This window comes from Ictalurus punctatus, chromosome 3, assembly GCF_001660625.3.
Source record: "Ictalurus punctatus breed USDA103 chromosome 3, Coco_2.0, whole genome shotgun sequence".
Taxonomy (NCBI): Eukaryota; Metazoa; Chordata; class Actinopteri; order Siluriformes; family Ictaluridae; genus Ictalurus; species Ictalurus punctatus.
The window spans coordinates 25,107,152-25,131,363 of NC_030418.2; the positions used below are offsets into that span (position 1 = coordinate 25,107,152).

At 39.8% G+C, this 24,212-nt stretch overlaps 1 protein-coding gene across 1 annotated transcript in view; it reads right to left on the reverse strand.

The window, feature by feature from the left end:
• Nucleotides 1-24,212, reverse strand: part of dntt (deoxynucleotidyltransferase, terminal) — a 131,507-nt gene that overhangs the window by 58,804 nt on the left and 48,491 nt on the right. The window contains exon 8 of the mRNA XM_017463184.3: nt 5,272-5,374. Within this exon, the coding sequence (XP_017318673.1) occupies nt 5,272-5,374 (103 nt within the window). The remainder of the gene's footprint in view (nt 1-5,271; nt 5,375-24,212) is intronic.

Consider the following 24,212-nt stretch of genomic DNA (forward strand, 5'->3'; position numbering starts at 1 on the left):
TCACAATCAAAATAACTAACATAAATCCTGGGCAGCACAAAAGCAAGTTGCAAGCAGGTTCACCGTGTATCCTGATTCTAGGCCAGAACTTCCTCTCATCTGTCTCTGTGTTAGTGACTGGCTGCCCTTTCCGCTGGCCCACACTTATGCTTTTATATCCAGCTGCCGGGGGGAAAAATGAAAGACGATGAAGCCCATCTTTACAAGGTCAGAGTGTCTTTTTCTATTTGGATATATTTTTACCTCCTATCAAGCTAAAAGAATGAGAGCCAGGCATGTGATACTGAGTCTCAGCAATGCAGTGAGCACCACAGGGGCCCAGATCAGCTATGACAAGGTTACACGACGTACAACGACCTCCACTGCCTCCACTTAATCAGCAGCTCCAGACTTGCCTGCCCCTGGGAGACCTGTGGAGGCGAACTTCATGTTTTCCCAGCCAAATGCACCCATATCCCTACAGGTAACAGCAACTCTAGAGCAAAGTATAGTTTCTGCCAAGGAAAGTTAACAGGGCTAATTACCAGCAGGGACTACTGGTAGAGGAGGCGAGAGTGAGCAAGACAGAGTGAGGGAGAGAGAGAGATTGCACACGAGAGAGAGAGAGAGAGAGAGAGAGAGAGAGAGTACAAGGAAGGAAGGAATGAGAGGCGGTTGGGTGCTGGGTTATTTTTAAACTCTGCGATTTTTTAACTCTGAGATGACAGAGAGAGTGGGCCAGTAGGCAACAGCATCACCAGCACAGCTTCTGCCACTGACTGCATTTTATCAAACACCTCCCACTCATTATCCCCTCATCTACTACTCTCTTCTCAGCGGAGTCAATTGCTGACAAGTCTTTCTCTCCATCATTCTCTCGCTTCCTGTCACCCTGTCGTGCTCCCTATCTAGCTGCTACTCCATCTTTCCCACCTTTGTTCGCCGTCTTTCTCTGACGTTTCTGCTACGTTCATATTCTGTCACACCCTCTCTGTATGTTTCCCCCCTTGCCATCCTTCCATCAACTATTTAGAGCTGTGTTACTATGCATACTCCAAAGGCAAAGACCCTCCACTGACACTTTTATGATCTTTTTCCTCTGATCTCTTTCCCCTGCTTGCTTTCAAGCTTCAAAAAAATTGTCTAATAAAGCTCTCCAGATTTTAATAATAAAATTGCTGATGGAACAGTTCCTGATGTGTACTGAGAACAAGGATGTGAATCCCGAGAATCGTGAACAGTGCTCTGCTCACCTGTGGCAACTCTTCTGCCATAATATCATATGTGCTGACCAAAGAATGAAGTGATAATTCCTGCAGAACACCTTATCCAACTCTCCTCCTTTCCCACCATGTTTCTTCTCCGTAGTCTTCAGAAAGCTTGAATAGTTGTTCTAGAAGTGTTTGACAGATATGTTTCAGCAGCCTTTTTTTTTTTTTTTTTTTTTTTTTTTTTACAAAAACTGTCACCAAATTCCCTAATCAGTCAATTAACTTGCTTCATTAATTGATAATATATTCTGCTATGGCCCTTGTCTATTCCCTGGGCTTTGGCAGAAATATCCATCTATCAGTCTGTCTGTCATGCATCCATCAATCTTTCAACCATCTGTCCATCAATCTATCAAATATTGTCATAGGCTAGTCATAATAAAATACTGTTTATACAGCAAGAGATTAAATAAGCATTTAAACTTAATTACTTCCATTCTTCCTCCTCTGAAAAAGTACCTTTCTCTTCTTTTCAAATCAGAACAATCTACAAGGGTTTTAGAAAAATGTTTTATTTTAAGCTTGCTGTTAGGCAAACAGCTAGTGTATTGGCATATTAGCGCTTCTTCCAAGCTAAAGAAATCATTGTGGGGATTGGGAAGTTCATATTCAGTAGTAGAAGAATGCAGGATCCAAAACTACATCTAGGGCTACAGAGAGCTACACAATGTTGAGAGCTCAATTATCTAACAGCTAGTGAAATCTAGTGAAAGCTTGGCCAGAGAACTAATGTTTAATTAGTCATATTTCAAGAGTCTAAATCGATCATGCAAACAATACAGAAGTTTCAATTATTGTATTTTTATAATGTTGAAGGTTATACTCAGCTGAAAATGTAGACCTAAGGCATATATTCAAGCAATGCTTAAAATGTGTCATAGCAAGACACCACCATATAAAAATCATAGCGAACTTGAATGCTGTTTATTGTTACACCCCTAATAGAGCCTGCCAACCATTATATACTTAGATAGATAGATAGATAGATAGATAGATAGATAGATAGATGCTGCTTGAGGGAGATAAACCAAGAAATGTGAAAAGTATGACATTTTCCACAGAATCTAAACTGTTTTGCAGAGAGAATTCTGCTACGAGGAACTCTGCCAATTCCTGAGAGGAGAAGTGCAAATTCTCATGGTATTGGAGAGAGTGAGATTTTGTGTGTGCGTGTGTGTGTGTGTGTGTGTGTCTTAGGAGGCTAAAGTGTTGATTTGTTCTTTTTTCTGTTCCAAGTTTTTGAAGTGGGAGTGGTACCCCTGGATCTAGCTTCTTAGAAACCCATTTGTTTGAAGACTTCACCCATTTATATAAGCAATAAGGGAAATTATCTTTTGTTATTCAGAGGGAAAGCTCAAATTCAGATTGCCAGCTTCACAAACATTTTTTAATTTCACTCACACAAAGAAAGGGTAAATAAATAATTTTATTTAATGGAACAGATGGGTTGGTTTACTCATTAATCAAAGAGTCGCTTTACACTTGGAATGCTGTTCTCTCAGTGTAATATACTTTTATTCACACCCAAAATAATTGGCTAAACAAACAAGAAGCAAAAAGAAAACACATTGTAAACTTCAAGTATGGTTACTGTTTTACCGCTGATCCTTTAAATTGGCACATATGAGTAAGACGTGGGCTTTTTTCGTGGATAAGTGTAGCTGTGAAATTTGTTAATTATCATACACTCCTGGAAAATAAAGAATTATTTGTGGGAAGAGTGAAGCTGGACTTAATCCTGCTCCTCGCTCAAGACAATATACAGCAAGACAATAATAACATGTAACTGAGACACACCACAACCCTTTACTCTTTTGTTTTACTCTTAACACTTACCTTTTACTCTGAGGTCTGAATAAAGATGCATGTACAGTAATTTCATTATTAACGCCTCGCTATGCATGCACAACTCAACTCTGAATATGACTGTATAATGTACAGTGCTGTGAAGAGGTATTTGCCAGTATTGATTTCTTCCGGGTTTTTTTTTTTTTGTATATCTCATACTAAATCATTTTAGATCTTCAAATGAAATACAACATAAAACAAAGACAACCTGAGTAAAAACACGATACAGTTTTTATTTTTTATTGAAGCAAAAAAGTTATCCAATACTTATCACCAATGTGAAAAACTATTTTTTTTAAAAGCTCTATAAGTGTGCCATTTAAGGGGACCCTTAAATGGCACACTTATATAGCACTTTTATCCAAAGTGCTTTATACTGTGTCTCATTCACCCATTTACACTCACAGTAGCAGAGCTGCCATGCAAGGCACTAACTTGACATCAGGGGCAACTTGGAGTTCAGTGTCTTGCCCAAGGACATTTTGGCATGTGGAGTCATGTGGCCCAGGAATTGAACCACCAAGCCTACGATTAGTGGACAACCCACTCTACCACCTGAGCCACAGCCACCCACAAACAAACCTAACCCTAACCCATGTGAGGCATCTTAAACTTAAAATCTGGTTGTGCTACCTTTAGCAGCAATAACTGCAACCAAACGCTTCTGATAACTGGAGATGAGAATTTTGGCCCACTTTTCTTTATAGAACTGCTTTAGTTCAGCCACACTGGAGGCTTATCGAGCATGAACTGCCCGTTTAAGGTCTTGCCACAGCATCTCAATTGGTTCAAGTCAATACTTTGGCTAGGCTACTCCAAAACCTCAATTTTGCTTCTTTCGTTTTTTTTAGCCATTCAGAGGTGGCTTTAGTCCTATGCTTTGGCTCATTGTCTTGCTGCATAATCCAATTGTGCTTGAGTTTCAACTTACTTTCAATTGACTGGGCATTCTCCTTTAGGATTTTCTGGTAGAGAGCAGAATTCATCTTTCCCTCAATTATTGCAACTTGCCCAGGCTCTGAAGCAGCAAAGCATCCCCACACCATCACACTTCCACCACCATGGAATTCTGTGTTTGGTTTACGCCAGATGTAACGGGACCCCTGTCTTCCAGACAGTCCCACTTTCGACTCATCAATTCACAGAACATTCTCCCAAAAGGGTTGAGGATCATCAAGGTGTGTTTTGGCAAAATTCATACAAGCCTTAATGTTCTACTGGGTTAGCAGTGGTTTTCACCTCACCACTCTTCCATGGATGCCATTTTTGCACAGTGTCTTTCTGATAGTGGAGTCATGAACAGTGAGCTTTATTGATGCAAGAGAGACCTGTAGGTCCTTTAATGTTGTCCTTGGCTCTTTTGTGACTTGCTCGATGAATCGTTGCTGTGCTCTTGGAGGAATTTTGGAAGGTCTGCCACTTCTGGCAAGGTTCACTATTGTGCCAAATTTTTCCATTTGGAAATAATGGTGCTTGCTGTGGTTCTTTGGAGTCCCAGGGCCTTCGAAATAGCTTTGTAACCATTCCCAGACTTATGTATTTCAATCACCTTCTTCCTTATCATTTCTGGAATTTCTTTCACTTTAGCATAGTGTTTTACTGGGTAAGACATTTTAACCACCTCCATGCTGTTGAAAAAGTTCTATTTAAGTGTTGATTTGATTGAACAGGGTTTGCAGTAATCAGACCTGGTTGTGTGTAGTCCAGCTGAACCCCATTAGAAATACAGTTTCATAGATTTGGTAAATTAGTAACTACAGAGGCAAATGCATTTTCACACAGGCCCAATTGTTATTGGAAAACTTTTTTTTGCTTCAAGAAATAACATTGTCATTTAAAAACTGTATTTTGTGTTTACTCAGGTTGCTTTTGTTTTATCTTAGAGTTTGTTTTAATTTCTGAAACAGTTTAGTGTGAGATATACAGAAATACAGAAGAAATCAGGGTGGGGGCAAATACTTTTTAATAGCACTGTATAACTTCGTATGCAATACGAGGACGTTTGAACAGTTCAATTGACTAATAACACTAGGGTGCAGGAATAAAATCAGGGTGTCCTTTTCAAAGAACAGAAGTCCTATTTAAAGAACAGTGAAAGTGCGCTCAGATGTTAACGCTCATGAATGCTGATGAAGAGGAGTTTCAGGTTAAAAGCCAAAAGCTGTTACAGTACCTGAGTCCTGAGTTGGTTAATCACAGCAGGTAGAAGTCCATCCTCTTTACCAGGTCTAGGTACAGTAAGGAGAAAATCCACATCATGGCCAAATTCTTTTCCCCTGGGTATGTAAACACACACACATACCAAAATATTAACCACAACTGCCATATCAGCAACAGGATGTATTATTATTTATGTATAGGTCATCAGACTCCTTCATTAAGATTCAGTCAGCTTCATGCAGATGCACTGGAATCTGTTTCAGTAATTCTACTGTATTACATTAAGTTAATATTCTCTATGCATAACACCTTTCAAACAGGCTATTTGTGATACATCATTAAGTCCTGCACTTGCTCTTCACATCAGCTCAGCTGCCGGGCTCTCATTTTCTTTACCACTGTCAATATTTTAGGAAACTATAAAACTGAACAGTTACACTGGACCCATTTTAGATACGACTCAGAAGAACAGTTGTTGAGTGGTTATGTTAAAAAATGCCTTTACGTCGTAATCAAACTTTCACACCACACTATGCAAAAATCCACAGCATTCTATGTACAGCCTTTAAAGTGTAGACTTTAAAGCCTTGAGAACTCAAGTGTGAAAACACCAGAACCAGCAGTGGATATGGATAAGCTGCTTCTCAGAAGACTTGCAATTTTTTTTGTTGTTTGTTTGCCTCTTTTCACTGTCACAATTAGAGTGGTTCAGTGTAAATTAAAAGGCATAGTTTTCCATCACATCCTATCTTTCATCACACTGTAAAATTATTCTCATTTGCATTACAAGCTTTTGTCGGTTTCAGTGACTCCAACATTTGTTTAAACTTTTCTGACTATAATTCAAAAGTTATACATGTCCAACCTTGTGGACAAGCGAAATGTGCATTGTGCAGTGTGCTAGCTGAATTTTCTGGTCAGGTCTCAGCAGAGACATTTTTTGCTGTAAGCTGTTAGGCCATAAGGGAGCCATGTGTGTATGAAGTTTTATTGTGTTTTTATTTCTTCAACAAAAAAAGTAAGTCCATGGTTCTGGAAGCTGCAAGGCACCACTTGTGGTCTGAAAAGAACAAAGAATGCAACTTGAAAGGTTCCCAAGTTAGAGATGTGTCTTGGGAAGATTATGATGGATCATGATCTGTAGATCCTCAATCCATCTGGAGCTGAAAATGACAAACACAGATTCGAACTGAACTCTAACGAACTAGTTGGACTGGGTCTATATGTTTGTTTCATTGCAGGTTTATTAAACTTGTTAGTGCAAATGAAGAAGTTAAGTGCTACCTAGATGTTCTTTTGAATAAACATTGTTAGTCTAACTTACATTAATTTCATAGCTATCAAGCTGTCAACAGTAGCTTAATGGTTGGTTGTGTTATAGACTACAGTAAATGCCTTTTTATTTCATTGATCATTACTACTGTATGTTCTAATGTTAGCTGGCTACTTGCAATGCTTGGGAAAATTCTATTGCAAGCAATAGTCAAGTTGAATTTTAAAATTCTTGTTGACATTTGTCACAGGCTCCCCTGATGTTTTCAATCCACACCACCAAAGTTCGCCATCACCTGGGTACTATCCCACATCTAGGGTTCACTTAGCTTACCTGATTCCCACCACTTCCTCATGCAGAGGCACTATATCAACGACAGTTTCCAATTAATCTTTGTGAAGTCTTGCCTACTTTACCATCTGCAATTCTGACCTGTTTGTTTTTTCATGTTGGACATTCTGGTCATCTGAATCTCTGACTGTTTATCATGTTTGCTGGTTTTGCCTGCCCCTTTGGATTTGTAGATTAGTGGTTCTGACTTTTTGTGTTTGGGCCTGGCCTGTTTTCTGACTACAGTTTGGTGTCATGTGCTGTTCAATAACTATACAGTCTCATGTTGTGATCCAAATATAATGGGATATAGCTGATTTCTCCCTAACAATTTATAAATCATATTATTAAACATGAAAAATTCTAGATGGGGGGAAAAAGTACTGATCCCTTTAACTGTGAAACAATTCCACTGACCTCAGTTAATGAGTATTGAAATAAACCAATATAGCCAACATATATAAACATTCAGGGCTATTAATTGAGTAAACAATCAATCTAACAGTGCACATCTGGGAAACAAGAAGCTTCTGTCATTTGTGATTACTTGAAAAAAGGTGGGTATAAACAAATGGTTCCATGTTCTAAGTTATTTAACACATCTAGATGCAAATATCAGGAAATGAAAGCTGAAATTCTGATCTATCGTTTCATTCATCATTTGATCTCAAACCCAAATGTATTCCGTGTATAACAATATAAGTAACATTTTTTATTGTGGACTTCTTGCCTATGCTTCACATACCCCAGATTCAGAACTATGGTCATGAACAGCAGGTGCACTAAGTAATTATGTAAGAAATTAACTAATTCTAAGTATTAATGGCAATTGTAAATAAACCTCCAATCTCAAGCTGTTTTAATAGCCTGCTTATGTTTGTCAGATAAAATCTGCACACTTTGCTATTCTTTTTTTTTCCTTGACTACCTCCCTAACTGGCCAGAACATTCATAATCATGTACAAATTTCTTAAAACCCAAGCAAAGTTCAGAAAATATTTAGGTAGAAAAAATATGTTATATACAGAAACACTACATTTCTTGACCACTTTTATAACCAAAGTTAATGACTACAAACTATGTTTATTATAGTGGGTAAGGGATCTTGAAGTTGCCTTTGGATTTGGGCCACTAAAATGGCCCTGGGCCCAGGAGTGTAAAAGAGAGAGAGAGAGAGAGAGAGAGAGAGAGAGAGAGAGAGAGAGAGAGAGAGAGAGAGAGAGAGATGGACTCTGGAGACCTGCATGATGAAGCCCCTAACACTGAATATTTGTGGTGAAATCTGATGACCTTTGTAGCTCCGAGCACAGTGAATATGCTGGAATATGCCCTTTGATAATGATTTGTAGGATGAACAGAAGCACAGGCATGTGTTTCATAGTTAATAAGCTGAAAAAGGAGAGTAAATGGGTGCTGTGTCTCACATGTCTTGCTGATATGCGTGAATTCACCAGCCTCTGATAGGCTAACAGCAAGAGTGGGAAAAGAAAAAAGAAAAAGGTGAGAGTAGAGATAAAGCTCAAGGGGTCAGCTAAGCATGGATAGCTTGTGGGAGTGTGACATCTATACAGAGATGAGAATGTCCATAGTCAGCATATGGAAGAAATAGATCCATCTACACTTCAACATTAGGTTTCATAATGCATAAGTACATACTATACATACATACGTATGCTTATTAAATTTGTGGATAGGTTTTGCAGTATATAGTATACAGACCTATGCTAGAGATGGCCCATTTCTCTGAAAGAGGTTTGCCATCATTACCCTCAGTATACTTACATTTTTTTCAGAGGATGATTTGTATATCAGAGTAGTCAACCTGTAGATATGTTTTATTTCCTTGGTGTCAGCCTGTATAATCAGCTAGCTTTCTAATATAGAATACATGAAATACCAAAGAAAAGTACTACGCTTTCAAGAGAGTACAGTACAAGTCCAAATACGGAACTAGAAAGTTAATTTATTGTATTTTAATATTAATTTTTATATATTTTATTTATGTACACATAAATATCTAATTCACATTTCAATATTTTTGTCAGCTTCCAAGCTCTGAAATGAATGGACAGTGTTACTGAGAACTGTATTTGAATATAAAATCCCATTCTGTAATTTGTATATGATGGTCACTATACTCTAAAATACTATAGCATTTCATTTTCCATGATGTGATTCTGGTTGCTTTTAGAGCATGTACTCGCATCAAAGCACCTTCTGTTTGCAAACAGTTTGTGAAGAGCACAGCAGTGCTAACAAATGCCTGAATGACTCTTCAGGGAGGAAACTGAAATCCTGGAATGTATCGACTGACTTGTTTCTATTCAGCATGTTCCAAAAACCATGCCTATTACCACTCAGTGTTTAAATGGGCTTTAAAAGATTTCACAATTTCACTAATGTGTTTTTCACAGTACAAGCCTGCTGTAATCATGGAGTTTTAATAAGCTCTCACTAATACACCGGAGTAAAATATAACCGCAGGTTAACATCCCAGGTAAAGTAATACTTTAGAAACAAAATAGACATTTAATTGAGCAATTCTTCACTATTTAATCCACAGAACCAGTGCACTTTCTGAAAGACCTAGTGTTAGTGTTAGTGTGTGATCTATAGGAATGCTAACATCTCCAGGTGTGGCAATACTGATTTTGTGTCCCTCTTACAATATAATATTATAAATATTATTTTGTTGCACGGTGGCTTAGTGGTTAGCAAGTTCGCGTCACACCTCCAGGGTCAGGGGTTCGATTCCCGCCGTGGCCGATTCCCACTGTGTGTGCGGAGTTTGCATGTTCTCCCTGTGCTGCGGGAGTTTCCTCTGGGTACTCTGGTTTCCTCCATCAGTCCAAAGACATGCATGGTAGGCTGATTGGCATGTCCAATGTGTAATTGTGTGGCTTGGGTGTCCATAGTGCATGTCCAAAGTGTCCGTAGTGTGTGAATGTGTAATTTCGTGGCTTGCGTGGCTGTGATGGCTTGGCACTCTGTCCAGGGTGTACCCTGCCTTGTGCCCGATGCTCCCTAGGATAGGCTCCAGGTTTCCCTGTGACGCTGAAGAGGATAAGCGGTATAGAAGATGGATGGATGGATATTATTTTGGTATAATCCATTTTCTGTACTGCCTATCCTACACAAGGTCACGGGGAGCCTAGAGCCTATTCCAGGGGACTCAGAGCACAAGCCAGGGGACACCCTGGACGAGGTGCCAACCCATCACAGAGCACAATCGCACACATATTCACACACTACGAACAATTCGGAAATGCCAATCAGCCTACAATGCATGTCTTTGGACAAAACCCCAACCCCGGAGGTGCGAGGTAAACATGTTAATCACTAAGCCACTCTGTCCTGTTTTGGTACAATATTATACCAATATTATTTCATTACAATATTTTGTAAGTCATTACAGTATAGTTACACTTACACTTCTATTTAATATTATTAATCACATTTCATTTTTATGTATTTTTGCCCGTCTCTGGTTGGGGCTCTTTAATTTCCTGCGTTCCTGAATTTAGAGGGCCTTATATCAAAATAACATGATTTTGGGGAGAACAAATTTTCTGCACATCCTTTTGAAGTGTTTACTGCTGACATGCCTTCTGTTTGAGCAGTGCTACATCAAACTTGCCACAATTCTGCCACAGCCTATAAAATAACACTAGAAATACAACACACACACACAAATACACAACAGGACTTGAGAGAGTACAAGTGATGTCATTATCAGACTGCTGCAGGCATCTTTAACCAAGATGTGAGAACTGTCTGTTTCCTTCTATTTAAATGACTGGCTGTTATGTCCATCTAATGACATTACTCTTTCTGCTCATCACAATCTTCTAGTTGCTACTGTATATCACACCTGTGTCTGTCAGCTCTATGATAGTCTTTTGCCTAAAGTCATCTGTAGATTATTTATCCACGTTTAAAGATGATTATGCGTGTCAGTCAGGTGTTATGCATCATAAATACTAGCTCATGATTCCATTTCAAATAGTTATTGAAAGAAATGCAAACAACTCCGAAAGCATTGTCACCTTCAATGTAAACATCAGTATACAGAATACATATAGGTTGCATTTTACATTAATTATGAAATAATAGTTTTAATTTATTAAAATGAAAAAACTATAAAAGCTTAATTTTGATTTCATTTATAGAAATTCAAATTAGCAATAGCAATTAGAGGTATTTTAAGCTTATACATATTGGTGTGTTGTATTAATAATCATGTAGATTTTGTAAAGCCTCTCTTCCATACGGAAAATTTCAAGCTTCTATATGTTCACAGATATGTGCATGTGAACGTTCCTCTTTAAGATTTTCAGATGGGCTCATGTCCGGAGACTGGGATGGCCATTGAAAAACATTGATTTTGTCTCCCTGTAGCAATTTCCTTCCTGCTTTGAATGTCTTTCTAAATGTTCAATCTACAGCAAGTCTTATTTTCCTGGAAAAGGCAAGCGTGTTTTGAGGGTAAAATATTCCAGAACATAGTAAAATTCATGATGCAATCAATCTTTACAATTGTCCCTGGACTGCCAGCCACAAAACAGCCCCAAACATCAATGATTCACCACCTTATTTTACAGTGGGTGTGGAAGCTTTTCTTGTATGCAATGTCCAGTTTTACTAGTTAGACGGAGCTCTGATCTGACCATTAAAAAGGAGACATGATTCCTATTGTAATTCCAAAAACACTGCATTTTGTGGGGTCGGTCATTCTCCATTGTGTGTGCATTTGTGTGTGTGTGTGTGTGTGTGTGTGTGTGTGTGTGGGTGTGTGTGTGTGTGTGTGTGTGTGTGTGTGTGTGTGTGTATCCATGGGCATGTCTGTGGAGTACCTAAGATAAATCACCCCTAGGTGTGAATGTGTGTATGTGGTGCCCTTACAGTGTTCCCTGTATAGGTTCCATATACCCCGCAACACTGACCAGTATAAAGCGCTTAATGAAAGCAAGTTTGCACGGTATATGCTGCTTTTTTCAAAACTATTGATAGTAGATACACATATAATATATACATACTGTATATACTGTGTTTGGGGGGGCACAGTGACTTAGTGCTTAGCATGTTTGCCTCTTACCTCCAGGGTTGGGGGTTTGATTCCCACCTCCCACCCTGTGTGTATGGAGTTTGCATATTCTCCCCGTGCTTCCCTCCTCCACTCCAAAGACATGCGCTGTTGGCTGAGTGGCATTTCCAAATTGTCCGTAGTGTGTGAATGTGTATTGTGAGTGTGCGATTGTGCCATGTGATGGATTGGCACCCCATCCAGGGTGTCTCACACCTTGTGCCCTGAGTTCCCTGGTATAGGCTCCAGGCTCCCTGCGACCCTGTGTAGGAGCCACTGTACATGGATGTATATATTGTATGCTACATACAGTATGTACAGTATAATCCTATGTCCCTGCCCTTACAGAAACAAACGTATCAACAGCTATATGAGTTCTCATGGTGATGATTGCATGTGTGCACCCTCATATTTGGCAAAAAGGAAAAGTTCAAAGGCAACAATAAACTGCCTGGAGACTGTGAGTAATACATTTAGCGTACATATTCTTTAGTGGTAATTTCAAACACAAAAAGTGGTGTCACTATGAAAATGTTCTGCCAAGTGGAAAATGCAAATGATTGTGTGTGTAGTTTATATGATGTTTTCGCCCATTCTCTTTAAAGGCGACACTAATTCTGGAGTTACTTGTAGATACTTAAAGTTCTTGGACTGCTGTCCCAACTATACTTCCTTTTTCAGTACAAATTCAGCATGTTCTTTTAGTCTCTCCTAGAACCTACCCCAGGGAAAATCTCGTCTTCAATCTCTGACTCTTTGCACTTTTCCTTTTCTCTTACCTACGTTTTACCTTTTACTTTTATGTTTAATGTATGAGGCTTGTGCCCTGAGACAGAGCTGCTTGAAAGCTCCATTCTCAGTGCTGGAGTAGCTAAACTCTCTTCTATTTCCAATTAACTGTGCCATGATACAATGGCAGGCTCAAACACATGATCCCCATCTTGAGACAAACGTGCTGAGAATCTCTTGCTCAGACTTTCGCTGTGCTGGCAAAAGTGCTCCACGTGTCTACCCTTAACAGCCAAATCAAGTCAAGTCAAGTGGGTTTTTATTCTCATTCCTCTATATAGCTTGTAAACATTGGAACAAAATGGCGTTTCTTCAGGACCATGGTGCAACACGGAACAGTACACAAGACTACATAAAGTGCAAATACACAACAGTGTGAGACGAGTGCAAAACAATAAATACACAGGACAAGACACAGAACATGGACTGTAAACTGGAAACATGGACTGTAAATTGTAAGCTATTGTGTAATGTAGCAGCACAAGTACAGCAGCAAAAACAAGTTCCATAGTATAAAGTGACTGATGCAGCAGCACTGAGTCTTACTGGTATGTTTTTTTATACAACCAAGCAGTTGAGAGTTAAGGCCTTGCTCAAGGGCCCAACAGTGGCAGCTTGACAGTGCTAGGGTTTGAACTCATAACCTTCCAATCAGAAGTCCAACATCTTAACCACTGAGCTAACACTTCCCCACATACTGGGGTAGGTTAGGTGATAGACTAGCCCAGGTGAGCGTTGGGAGGCAGCAGGGTGTTGGTGGTGGCACGGATGCTCCTGTACCTTCTGCCAGAGGGCTGGAGGATGAATAGTCCATGAAAAGGGGGAAACGAAATCTCTTTGCCCTTAATAACAAAGATGGCTGCAAATTACATTTAGTCTTCATAGCAACCACTGTGAAACAATGGCATATTTTTAAAGGGTTTTATACCACAGCAGTGTTGAATTCTCAAAGGTGTGGATTAATTTTTTATAACAGCATGGCTCTGACAATAGTTTGATTATAACAAAAATGATTTATATTAGTGCAGTATTTTTGTCGTTAGAGAGTCTTCAGGTCAGAGGGGTTTACACATTCTGGTTTCTCTGTAACATGACAAGCTGCTTGTTTTGTTGCTGTATTAACTATGAGCCGTGTGGGAAGGAGTATTTATGGCTGTCATATCATACATGATAATGCGAACTAACTAATCTTGTGGACGTTCCAAAATATTAAATGTAACTATAATATAATGAGTTAAAAAGAACGTCATTTGTTAATTTGCTATAAATAAATAATTGTAATCACTGACTATACGATTACAGGAAAATAACCCACTTTGTAGTAACAGTATTACATCATCCCATTGTAGTTTTAACAGCAGGACCAAAAATGTTTTATTCTTTATTTATATTTATATTTTTAATGTGCTGATTGATTTTTTGCATCTTTAAGCTCGAATTTAAACACAAGCTGTGTGCACCTACAAATATCAGCTCTAATCAGCAGATTAAATGACATCATCCACCACCCTGCCTCTGTCATGTAATATCGGAGAAGGACTAGAAACTATGTTTCCCATCAGCCACTGCACCTTGTCACATGTCTCAATTCAACTGTTTCAAGTTTAGCTCATTAGCACTGGTGTGTATAAATAGCCACCTTCAGCACTGCACAGTTGTCTTGCGTTGCTTGTTCTGTCTCCATGTACCACGTTATGCTCGTCTTGTTCCATGTGAGTCTTGTGTTGTACTTTATTAAATGTTTCACTGAAATTCTGCATCTGCATGCGCCTCTAATTCCGAATTGTGACAGAAAGCAAGACAAAATAAATGGATGCAGCACATTTTTTCAGTGTGTAAGAGGCCCTTTTTGAAAGGGAAAAACCGCAGTGTGAGAAGGAAGGGAGATTCTCTATGATCAAGGCTAGTCGGGAATGGCTCGACATGATGTACTCCCTCAGGGCATATATTGAGAAGGAGCCTTCCAGCCAGGCGGAAACCATCTCCCACCCTCCCTGCCCCACTAAAGACCTCGATCTGCCTCCCTCCCCTACTGTGGATCTTGTTCAGCCTGCCGAGTCAATGAAGAACATCGTTCAGCCTGCCTGCTCAACTGAGGATGCCGCTCAGCACCCCTGTACAGCTGAGGACGATGCTCTGCCTCCCGGTGCGGCCAAGAGCTCCACTTTTCTTTCCTGCTCCTCCTTGGATGGCACTATGCCAACCTACTCTTCAGACATCGCTCTGCCGTCCTGCGCAGCTGAGGGTGTCGCCCCGCTGCCTGCTCGGATGAAGGCGTCGCTCCACCGTCCTGCGAGGCTGAGGATGTAACTCCTTTTCTTTGCTTCAGCTGTATGTCGCTCCCCCTTCCTGCTCCACAGAGGACATCGCTCCCCCCCTCATGATTCACAGAGAGCATTGCTCCCCCTCTGGCTTCGTGGAGAACTTCTCTCCCCCCTCTGGCCCTGCAGAGAACTTTGCTCCCCCCCTAAACCTCGCGAAGAATGTCACTCCCCCTTCTAGCTTCATGGTGAAAGTGTTTATAAATAGCCAAGTTCAGCACTGCACAGTTGTCTTGCATTGCTTGTTCTGTCTCCATGTATCACGTTATTCTCATCTTGGTCCATGGAAGTCTTTTGTTGTATTTTATTAAATGTTTCACTGAGATTCTGCATTTGCATCCAAATTTAATTCCGAATCGTGACAGCCTCTCAACCCCTGATCTGCCTCCACTGTGACTGGACAGTATTTCAAATGAAGCCTTTGGCATACATGCCAAAAGCAAAGATAGCATGGTGAAGATTAGGATTTTTCAAAAGCCAAAAGCAAATACACAAGAAAGCCTAACTAACTTTGTTGTCAGTTTCAAGACTGTCATCTGTTGGCTTTCATAGTGTATGCAGTGAGCATGAGGGGGAAAGTGTAAATAATTCAGCATTTCCTGTACCTTGCATATAAATATATACATACATATTTACAAGCCCATGACAAGGTAAAAATACAGATGAATAATAAAGACCCTGCATGGAATTTCATAAACAGCACCCAAGGATATTGTGATCATTGTTGCTTGCAGTTCTTCAGATACTTAATCTCTCTTTTTTTTGTCACCTGCAGTGGATTTTCTACTAATTACCTCAATGGTTTGACAAGCTGATATTGCAGCATATATAAGTAGCACACAAATCTTGTTCATTGACAAAATAATTTGTACTTTGTGTATTTTCCCAAAGAAGATTTGTGGTATTTAGAACAGCAGGTGAAATAGTCACTAATTCTGAATTGTGCAATTAACTATATTCATCTATAACAGCACAGCTCTGACAGCAGCTTATATTGCAAGTCTGAAAGGATCATTTTAAAGCGCTCATTCCAATACTTTATTTCTTCTACAGCAACACACAGTGCTGTGAAAAAGCATTTGCCCCATCCTACTTTCTTCTGTTTTTGTGTATATCTCATAATAAATAGTTTTAAATCTTCAAATGAAATACAACATAAAACAAAGGCAACATATAATACAGTTGTATCACGTAATAAAACTGTATTATCCATCCATCCATCAGGATGGATGGATGGATGGATGGATGGATCCATCTTCCATCTTCTACCGGTTACTCCTTTTCAGGGTCACGGGGGAACCTGGAGCCTATCCCAGGGAGCATCAGGCACAAGGCGGGGTACACCCTGGACAGGGTGCCAGTCCATCGCAGGGCACAATCACATACATACTCACACTCCCATTCATACACTACGGACACTTTAGACACGCCAATCAGCCTACCATGCATGTCTTTGGACTGGGGGAGGAAACTGGAGTACCCGGAGAAAACCCCTGCAGCACGGGGAGAACATGCAAACTCCGTACACATATGGCCCTGGTGGGAATCGAACCCTGAACCCTGGAGGTGTGAGGCTAACCACTACACCACCGTGCGCCCTAAAACTGTATTATGAAAACACATAATACAGTTTTTATTTATGTATTTTTTTATTGAAGCAAAAAATATGTTATCAAACACCTATCACCAATGTGAAAATCGAATTGCCCCCTTAAACTTAAAATCTGGTTGTGCTTGCTTTAGCAGCAATAATTGCAACTGTTAAATGGAGATTAATCTTCACTTACTTCTAGGACTAGGATTTACTCCTATGCTTTGGATCATTGTCTTGCTGCATAATCCATTTGCGCTTGAGTTTCAGCTTACAGACTGAAGATCCAACATTCTCCTTTAGGATTTTCTGGTAGAGAGCACAATTCATTTTTCCTTCAATTACTGCATGTTAACCAGGCTCTGAAGCAGCAAAGCATCCCCACAATATCACACTTCCACCACCATGGAATTCTGTGTTTGGTTTACGCCAGATGTAACGGGACCCCTGTCTTCCAAACAGTCCCACTTTCGACTCATCAATTCACAGAACATTCTCCCAAAATGTTTGAGGATCATCAAGGTGTGTTTCGGCAAAATTCAGACAAGTCCAGCTGAACCCCATTACGAATACCCTTTAATAGATTTGGTAAATTAGTAACTACGGGGGCAAATACATTTTCACACAGGCCCAGTTGATATTGGAAAACGTTTTTACTTCAAGAAATAACATTGTCATTTTAAAACTATATTTTGTGTTTACTCAGATTGCTTTTGTTGTATTTTAGAGTTTGTTTTAATATCTGAAGCAGTTTAGTGTGAGATATATAGAAATACAGAAGAAATCAGGGTGGGGGCAACTACTTTGTAACAGCACTGTATAAATTTGTATGCAATACGGTGAAGTTTGAACAGTTCAATTTACTAATAACACCAGGGTGCAGGAATAAAGTCAGGGTGTCCGTTTCAAAGAACAGAATTCCTATTTAGAGAACAGTGAAAGTGCGCTCAGATGTTAACGCAAACACTTTTTCACAGCACTGTATTACATAAGGTCTTTTAGGAAGGAGTTTCCAGTATCAGCACTTTCTAACAGTCTGAGGAGAACCTGTAAGCTTTCTAACACAGGAAAGTCTTCAGGATGGAGGACTTTGCATTTTCTTGGTGACATGACAAGCTGAATTTTTTTGTCTTATTAACTTCGAGAGAGACAGAAAGAGAGAGAGAGAGAGACAGAAAGAGAGAGAGATAGAGAGAGAGAGGGAGAGAGAGAGAGAGAGGCTGGTGCAGAAACAACAGTTTATATATATCTGCTGTTACTAACTTCTGGGGAATCCACAACAATAAACATAACTATAAACTGCTAAAATGTATGATATATCATACTTTAGTACATAAAAAATGACTGAGTTTTGGGGGGACGGTGGCTTAGTGGTTAGTATGTTTGCCTTGCACCTCCAGGGTTGGGGTCTCGAATCGCGCCTCCACCCTGCGTGCACGGAGCATGCATGTTCTCACCGTGCTTCTGGGGTTTCCTCTGGGTACTCCAGTTTCCTCCCCCAGTCCAAAGACATGTGTTGTAGGCTGATAGGCATTTTTAAATTGTCTGTAGTGGGTGAATGTGTATGCGATTGTGCCCTGTGATGGGTTGGCACATTCTCTATGAGTTCCAAGCTCCCCCATGACTGTGTAGGATAAGTATTATGGAAAATGGATGGATGGATGGATGATTAGTTGAGAAATTGCTTTAGTATAAGAGAAATATACTTTAGGATATAGTGTAATTAGAAGATAATCAACTTTGGAGTGGTAATGCAATAATTAATGTTGTTGATTATTTCCATATAACAACACAACCCATCATGTTTTATAACCCAATTGACATTATGTTTAATTTTGGGTTTGATGATGTTGACTATTCAGATATATAGCGTCAGGCATATAAATAGGTGTGGTGGTCAAAGGCAATACTAAAACCTAAAGTTAATGTTCTGTATCCTTACAATCTCATGCAATCAAATGCAAATTTTTAAGCAACTGGCAAATGGATCATTAAAGGCCCATTTGTCCATGTTATGACAGCAGTAATAGATGAATATGTAGACTTAGCCATGTAGTAAGTCATCCAGAAAGAGATATTAAGAAATGTCATCCAAAGACAAGGCAATAAAGTGCCTGTAGGCATGACTAATTACTGTACAGTTAAAACTTCTGCTGAGATACAAAACACCCTCTGTTTGTCCTGTCAGTCTCACATAGGTGTTGGATGAATAGTATGGCTGACAAGGTTTTTTCCAAAGCATGAAAAAACCTGCTCCTCCTTGGCATGAAGGGGGAGATAGGAGGGGTTTCTTTTTTCTTGGGAGGGGGTTGTCATGGATTTAAATGTCCAGATGTTCTTTCAATAAGAGTAATGTCAGTACTGTCAACAGCGGCTCAGCACAGTCTCCTTACACACACACACACACACACACACACACACACACACACACACACACACACACACACATACAAAGTCTGCCAAAAAAAAAAGTCTCTCAAAATCTGCCAAAGCAGGAATATTTACTACTTTTAAAAGCTCCATTCCCAGTGGTGTGTCCTTTTCGAAGACTGTACAATTGCAGATTATTAAAGCCTTCAGCAACATGCTTTGCAGATTTCTTGACCTGTCTCACACACACAGATGAAATGATGCCGCATTCATGGTGTAAATGGTCATTTGCAAATTGTAATAAAGTCATTTGCCACCTCAGGACATTTAACATGCAAAGTGGGGGGGCATGGATGCCTCCACAAAAGTGTGTCTTTTGCTTGCTGTGTCAGAACATGTAATGCTTATAAATGCTACTTTAACCACACTTTTGCAGTTATAGTCCTAACTGGCTACTGATACTGTGAACTTCAAAAATTCATGCAACATTTTGGACTGAAATTTCAGTACAGCAGCAACAGCAGACAATTGCGAGTAGCTTAGCAACAAGACAGCCAGTGGACAATAGCAAGTAGCATTAGCGACAAGATAGTTGGCTAACATTAGTGATAACTATAACTTTGATGAATATTTTCTCAGACAGCGTTTAAGTAAGGCCAATGTCTGTATATTAACTGATCTAAAGCCAAAACTGCCATAAACTATACTTTAAGGGAATTTTCACACCTGGCTCATTTGGAGTTCCGAGTTTGTTTCGGAAACTGGTGCGTTTTCTCCCTTGGTTCGGTTAGCCATATATGAACATGGAAATCGCGTTTGCATACGCACCAAAATAAACAAACTCTGGAGTGCTTCAATTGTGGTGAGAAAGTAATCTGACCCAATGATCCAGCCTGTATAGCAATGCATGATGGGAAATGAGTTATGTAAAAAGCTTGTTTTAATAATGATTCATAAAATGTATCACGGTTTAACTTGGACCAAAATTTGCTCCAATGAACATATTTATGAACAGCTTTCAAAAACATAAAAACACAGAGGTTTACAAGGTGTAAGTATCACAAGGAGGCTCTTATAGTGTAAGAGCTGATATGAAAAGATTGTATTGTTTCTGCTGAGTAAAAATTAATTGATTTGTTAGGTAAATTATTTCTTTTGTATTTGGAGAATGGGATATATTGTATTACTGAACTTTTATTTTGATGGGGGGGTATGGTTTTCAGGAAAAAGAGAGAGCACTCTGACCAATGAGAGAACAGTTTACTCACCTGTGAATTGCATAAACATGTTTTAGTATGCTTTGAAATGTTTCCTTGGGAAAGCAAACAGAGCCAAGAGAAAATGCAATACTGTAACAATTGAAATCCAAGTTTCAGAAGAAAGCACAGATCTAAGGGTCTGAAAATGCCCTAAAAGTAGAGTAAAAATACTTTAAACTGTCCACAGCTAGCACACGGTGGCTTAAGGGTTAGCACATTCGCCTCACACCTCCAGGGTTGGGGGTTCTGTTCTCGCCATGGCCCTGTGTGTGTGGAGTTTGCGTGTTCTCCCCATGCTGTGGGGGTTTCCTCCGTATACTCTGGTTTCCTCCCTCACTACAAAGACATGCATGGTAGGCTGATTGGCATGTCCAAAGTGTCCACAGTGTATGAATAGGTGTGTGAATGTGTATTGCGATTGTGCCCTGCGATGGACTGGCACCCCGTCCAGAGTGTACCCAGCCCCTGGGATAGGCTCCAGGTTCCCCGTGACCCTGTATGGTCTGTAAGTGGTATAGAAAATGGATGGATGGATGGATGTTCACAGCTAGGTCCTAAAATGTAGTCAGTTAAATTGTGTAGTCCAAAGCAGTGGGCAGTGAAATTGCATGATTTCTGGGCTAAAACAAATCTAGGCTAAAATAAATCTCCCCAGACATCTTTTATTATGAACCTGGGTCTATATGTCATGCTCATGCTTGTGTTCCTGGAGTTTCCCCATTGCTGTGTATGGCACATCCTGTTAGGTTATAGTACTAAACAGTGGAGGGCAGAATTACATGGCCTGTGGACAATGTAAACTGGGAGGTCCTAAACAGTGAACATTGTCACTGGGTGGTCATAATGTGTGGTCTAGTAGTATAGTTGAAGTGAAAGCTCTATAACTTTAGTTTAAATCATAAAACTTTAAAATACTGACAGATGGACTGTTGACGGACAGCATAATTGAATGGTCCTAAAGAGAGGACAATGTAATTGAATGGTTCAAACGAGAGAACAGTGTAACTGAATGGTCCTGAAGAGAGGACAGTGTAATTGAGTGGCCCTGAAGAGAGGACAGTGTAATTGAGTGGTCCTGAAGAGAGGACAGTGTAAATAAGTGGTCCTGAAGAGAGGGCAGTATAACTGAGTGGTTCTAAAGATAGGACAGCGTAATTGAGTGGTACTAAAGAGAAGGACAATGTAATTGAAAGGTTCTAAAGAGGGGACAGTGTAATTGAGTGGTCCTGAAGAGAGGACAGTGTAATTGAGTGGTTCTAAAGAGAAGGACAGTGTAATTGAGTGGTCCTGAAGAGAGGACAGTGTAAGTGAGTGGTCCTGAAGAGGGGACAGTGTAATTGAGTTGTCCTAAAGAGAAGGACAGTGTAATTGAGTGGTCCTAAAGAGGGGACAGTGTAATTGAGTGGTCCTAAAGAGAAGGACAGTGTAATTGAGTGGTCCTGAAGAGAGGACAATGTAATTGAGTGGTCCTAAAGAGAAGGACAGTGTAATTCAGTGGTCCTGAAGAGGGGACAATGTAATTGAGTGGTCCTAAAGAGGGGACAGTGTAATTGAGTGGTCCTGAAGATGGGACAGTGTAATTGAGTGGTCCTAAAGAGAAGGACAGTGTAATTGAGTGGTCTAAAGAGAAGGACAGTGTAATTGAGTGGTCCTGAAGAGAGGACAGAGTAACTGAGTGGTCCTGAAGAGAGAACAGTGTAATTGAGTGGTCCTGAAGAGAGGACAATGTAATTGAATGGTCCTAAAGAGTGGGCCATTGAATTGTCAGTAATAATAGCTTAAAAACTAAAAGACTGATAAATGGACCATTGATGGATAGTGAAATTGCTTGGAGAATTGGATGCAAACACAATATATCCTTTAATCAGTCTTAAGTGCTCTCAAAATGTTGACATGAACCTGGGAAGTCCTAATGATCAAATGGCCTGTTGTTTTGTTTGTTTGCTTAAGCTAGTGAACATCATTTTGATTGTAACTTTGAGTTTAATTGCAGAAAAATCAATAGTCTTACCTACTGTTGTGTTTCAAAGTCACTTACTGGACTCGTTCAAGTGTCACATTCTTGTGAACCTGTATATTTATGCTACAAAAACCTTTTCCATGTGTATGTAAATATCATTGTGCTCAGTAGTTCCATATGTTAAACAAGCAATAAGACAAGCAATGCTGCTATGTTCAGTGATTGAACGTAGACGAGTAAAACTGCAGGATGAAGTGTCATACAGGGTCATCAATAGATGCTGCATCTCACCTTTACACTCTGATAATGGAATGTCAGACACCTCTCAGCAGCATTCATATCTGTCCCCACACCACCAGTGCCACCAGAATGCACAAAAAGACAGCATAAAATAATTGAAGAACTTAGTATAGCTGGTAATAATGAAACATGTCTGTGTGATATGAAGTTTGATCAGCTCAGTTTAGCATTACAGGGACAACAGAGATAGACATGTTAGATCCTAACACTGCTTCCCTTTGTCTGGCTTATTCTGTAGATCATGGAGTCATGCACTTCCCCAATGCACTACCCTAAATATTTGGTCCCAACTACAGCACTTACTTTATGTACTTTAAATAAATCTCCCTAGACATCTTTCATTATCAACCTGGGTCTATGTGTCATGCTCATGCTGTGTTCCTGGAGTTTCCCATCACTGTGTGGCACATCCTGTTAGGTCCCTATGGTAGCTGTCCCAAATAAATCCCTTGATTCAGGTTATTTCTTACTGCCTAATTTTCCAGTAACAGATGGCCTGACAAATGCTAGATTAAGAATTTAGTAAGGTTCTGATACTAAATTCTGGACATTATACTCCTCTACATCTGAACCATTGCCAAAGGCAACAGAAACAGACCATAAACCAGTCCCTCAGGATGCAGTTGCAGTTTATAGCATCAGGAATACTGCCATATTCATAGGACACCCTTTTATACCTATACCTTAGGCTATTCAGTTACTTTCCCCACTTGGCATGGAGAGCATTAAGACCTGACGTATCTTGAAGTGCAACATGATCGGGGTGTGTCAGAGAAGCTCCTGGGAGTCTGTGGTTAGTCACTGGGCTGAGACAGCAGATAAAATAAAGCCAGTCAAGTGGCTCTATTCCCTGAACCATTTACACTAGAGCCAAGGGGAAGGTAACTATAGGATCTTCGAGAACCTGTGTCTGCATAAACAGAAGGTTTGTCTCTCCCACAGAGAAGCAAGTTATTCTGTCCTACAAGACAGCCTGCTGCTGAATAATTTACAACATAGTACAGGAGTTAAAGCTAAACTTCTTTAAAGCTAAGCCACCAGAACATTAAACAGCTCAGACCCCATGAGAGACACAGACCAGTGGAAGAAAATAAAGAAGGTATTTGTGCAAAAAAACAACTATGGAGTAAAAAGCATAATAGCATACAGCAACAAAGCATGACAAAAGCATGACAAATAGTCTGTGAGGGGAAGCTAGACAATTTCTTGTTCTGGCTTGTAACTTCAACATATCCTCCTTTGTACTTGGACAATAAAAAAGCAGCCTAAGGCTCATGACGAAACATCATTTTACATGGAGGAAATTTGGTATCTCTGCCCACCAGCTAGCAGAGTAACTCAACCAGCTCATTTAGCAGGGTGACAGACTGGGGTAGCTCAGAGGTGATACATGTGCATACTCATTCATGCTTGTAGGAAGTCAAGCAAGCAAAAACAATGCAAAATTCAAAAGAAAATTATGAATAGTTTAAAAACAGCTTTTGATGCAGTTTTTATACTCATCAACAGGCCAGGCAGCTCATATAAAAATAAGGGATATGTGATGAGTGGGATGAGAGTATAAAAAGAGAATAATGCCTTAAAGGATACTATGCTTCTAAATAAGCTATAAATAAAATAAAGGCTCTAAATAAAATAAAACGGCAGGGAAATAAAACTGTTGCACTCTGGTACTGGG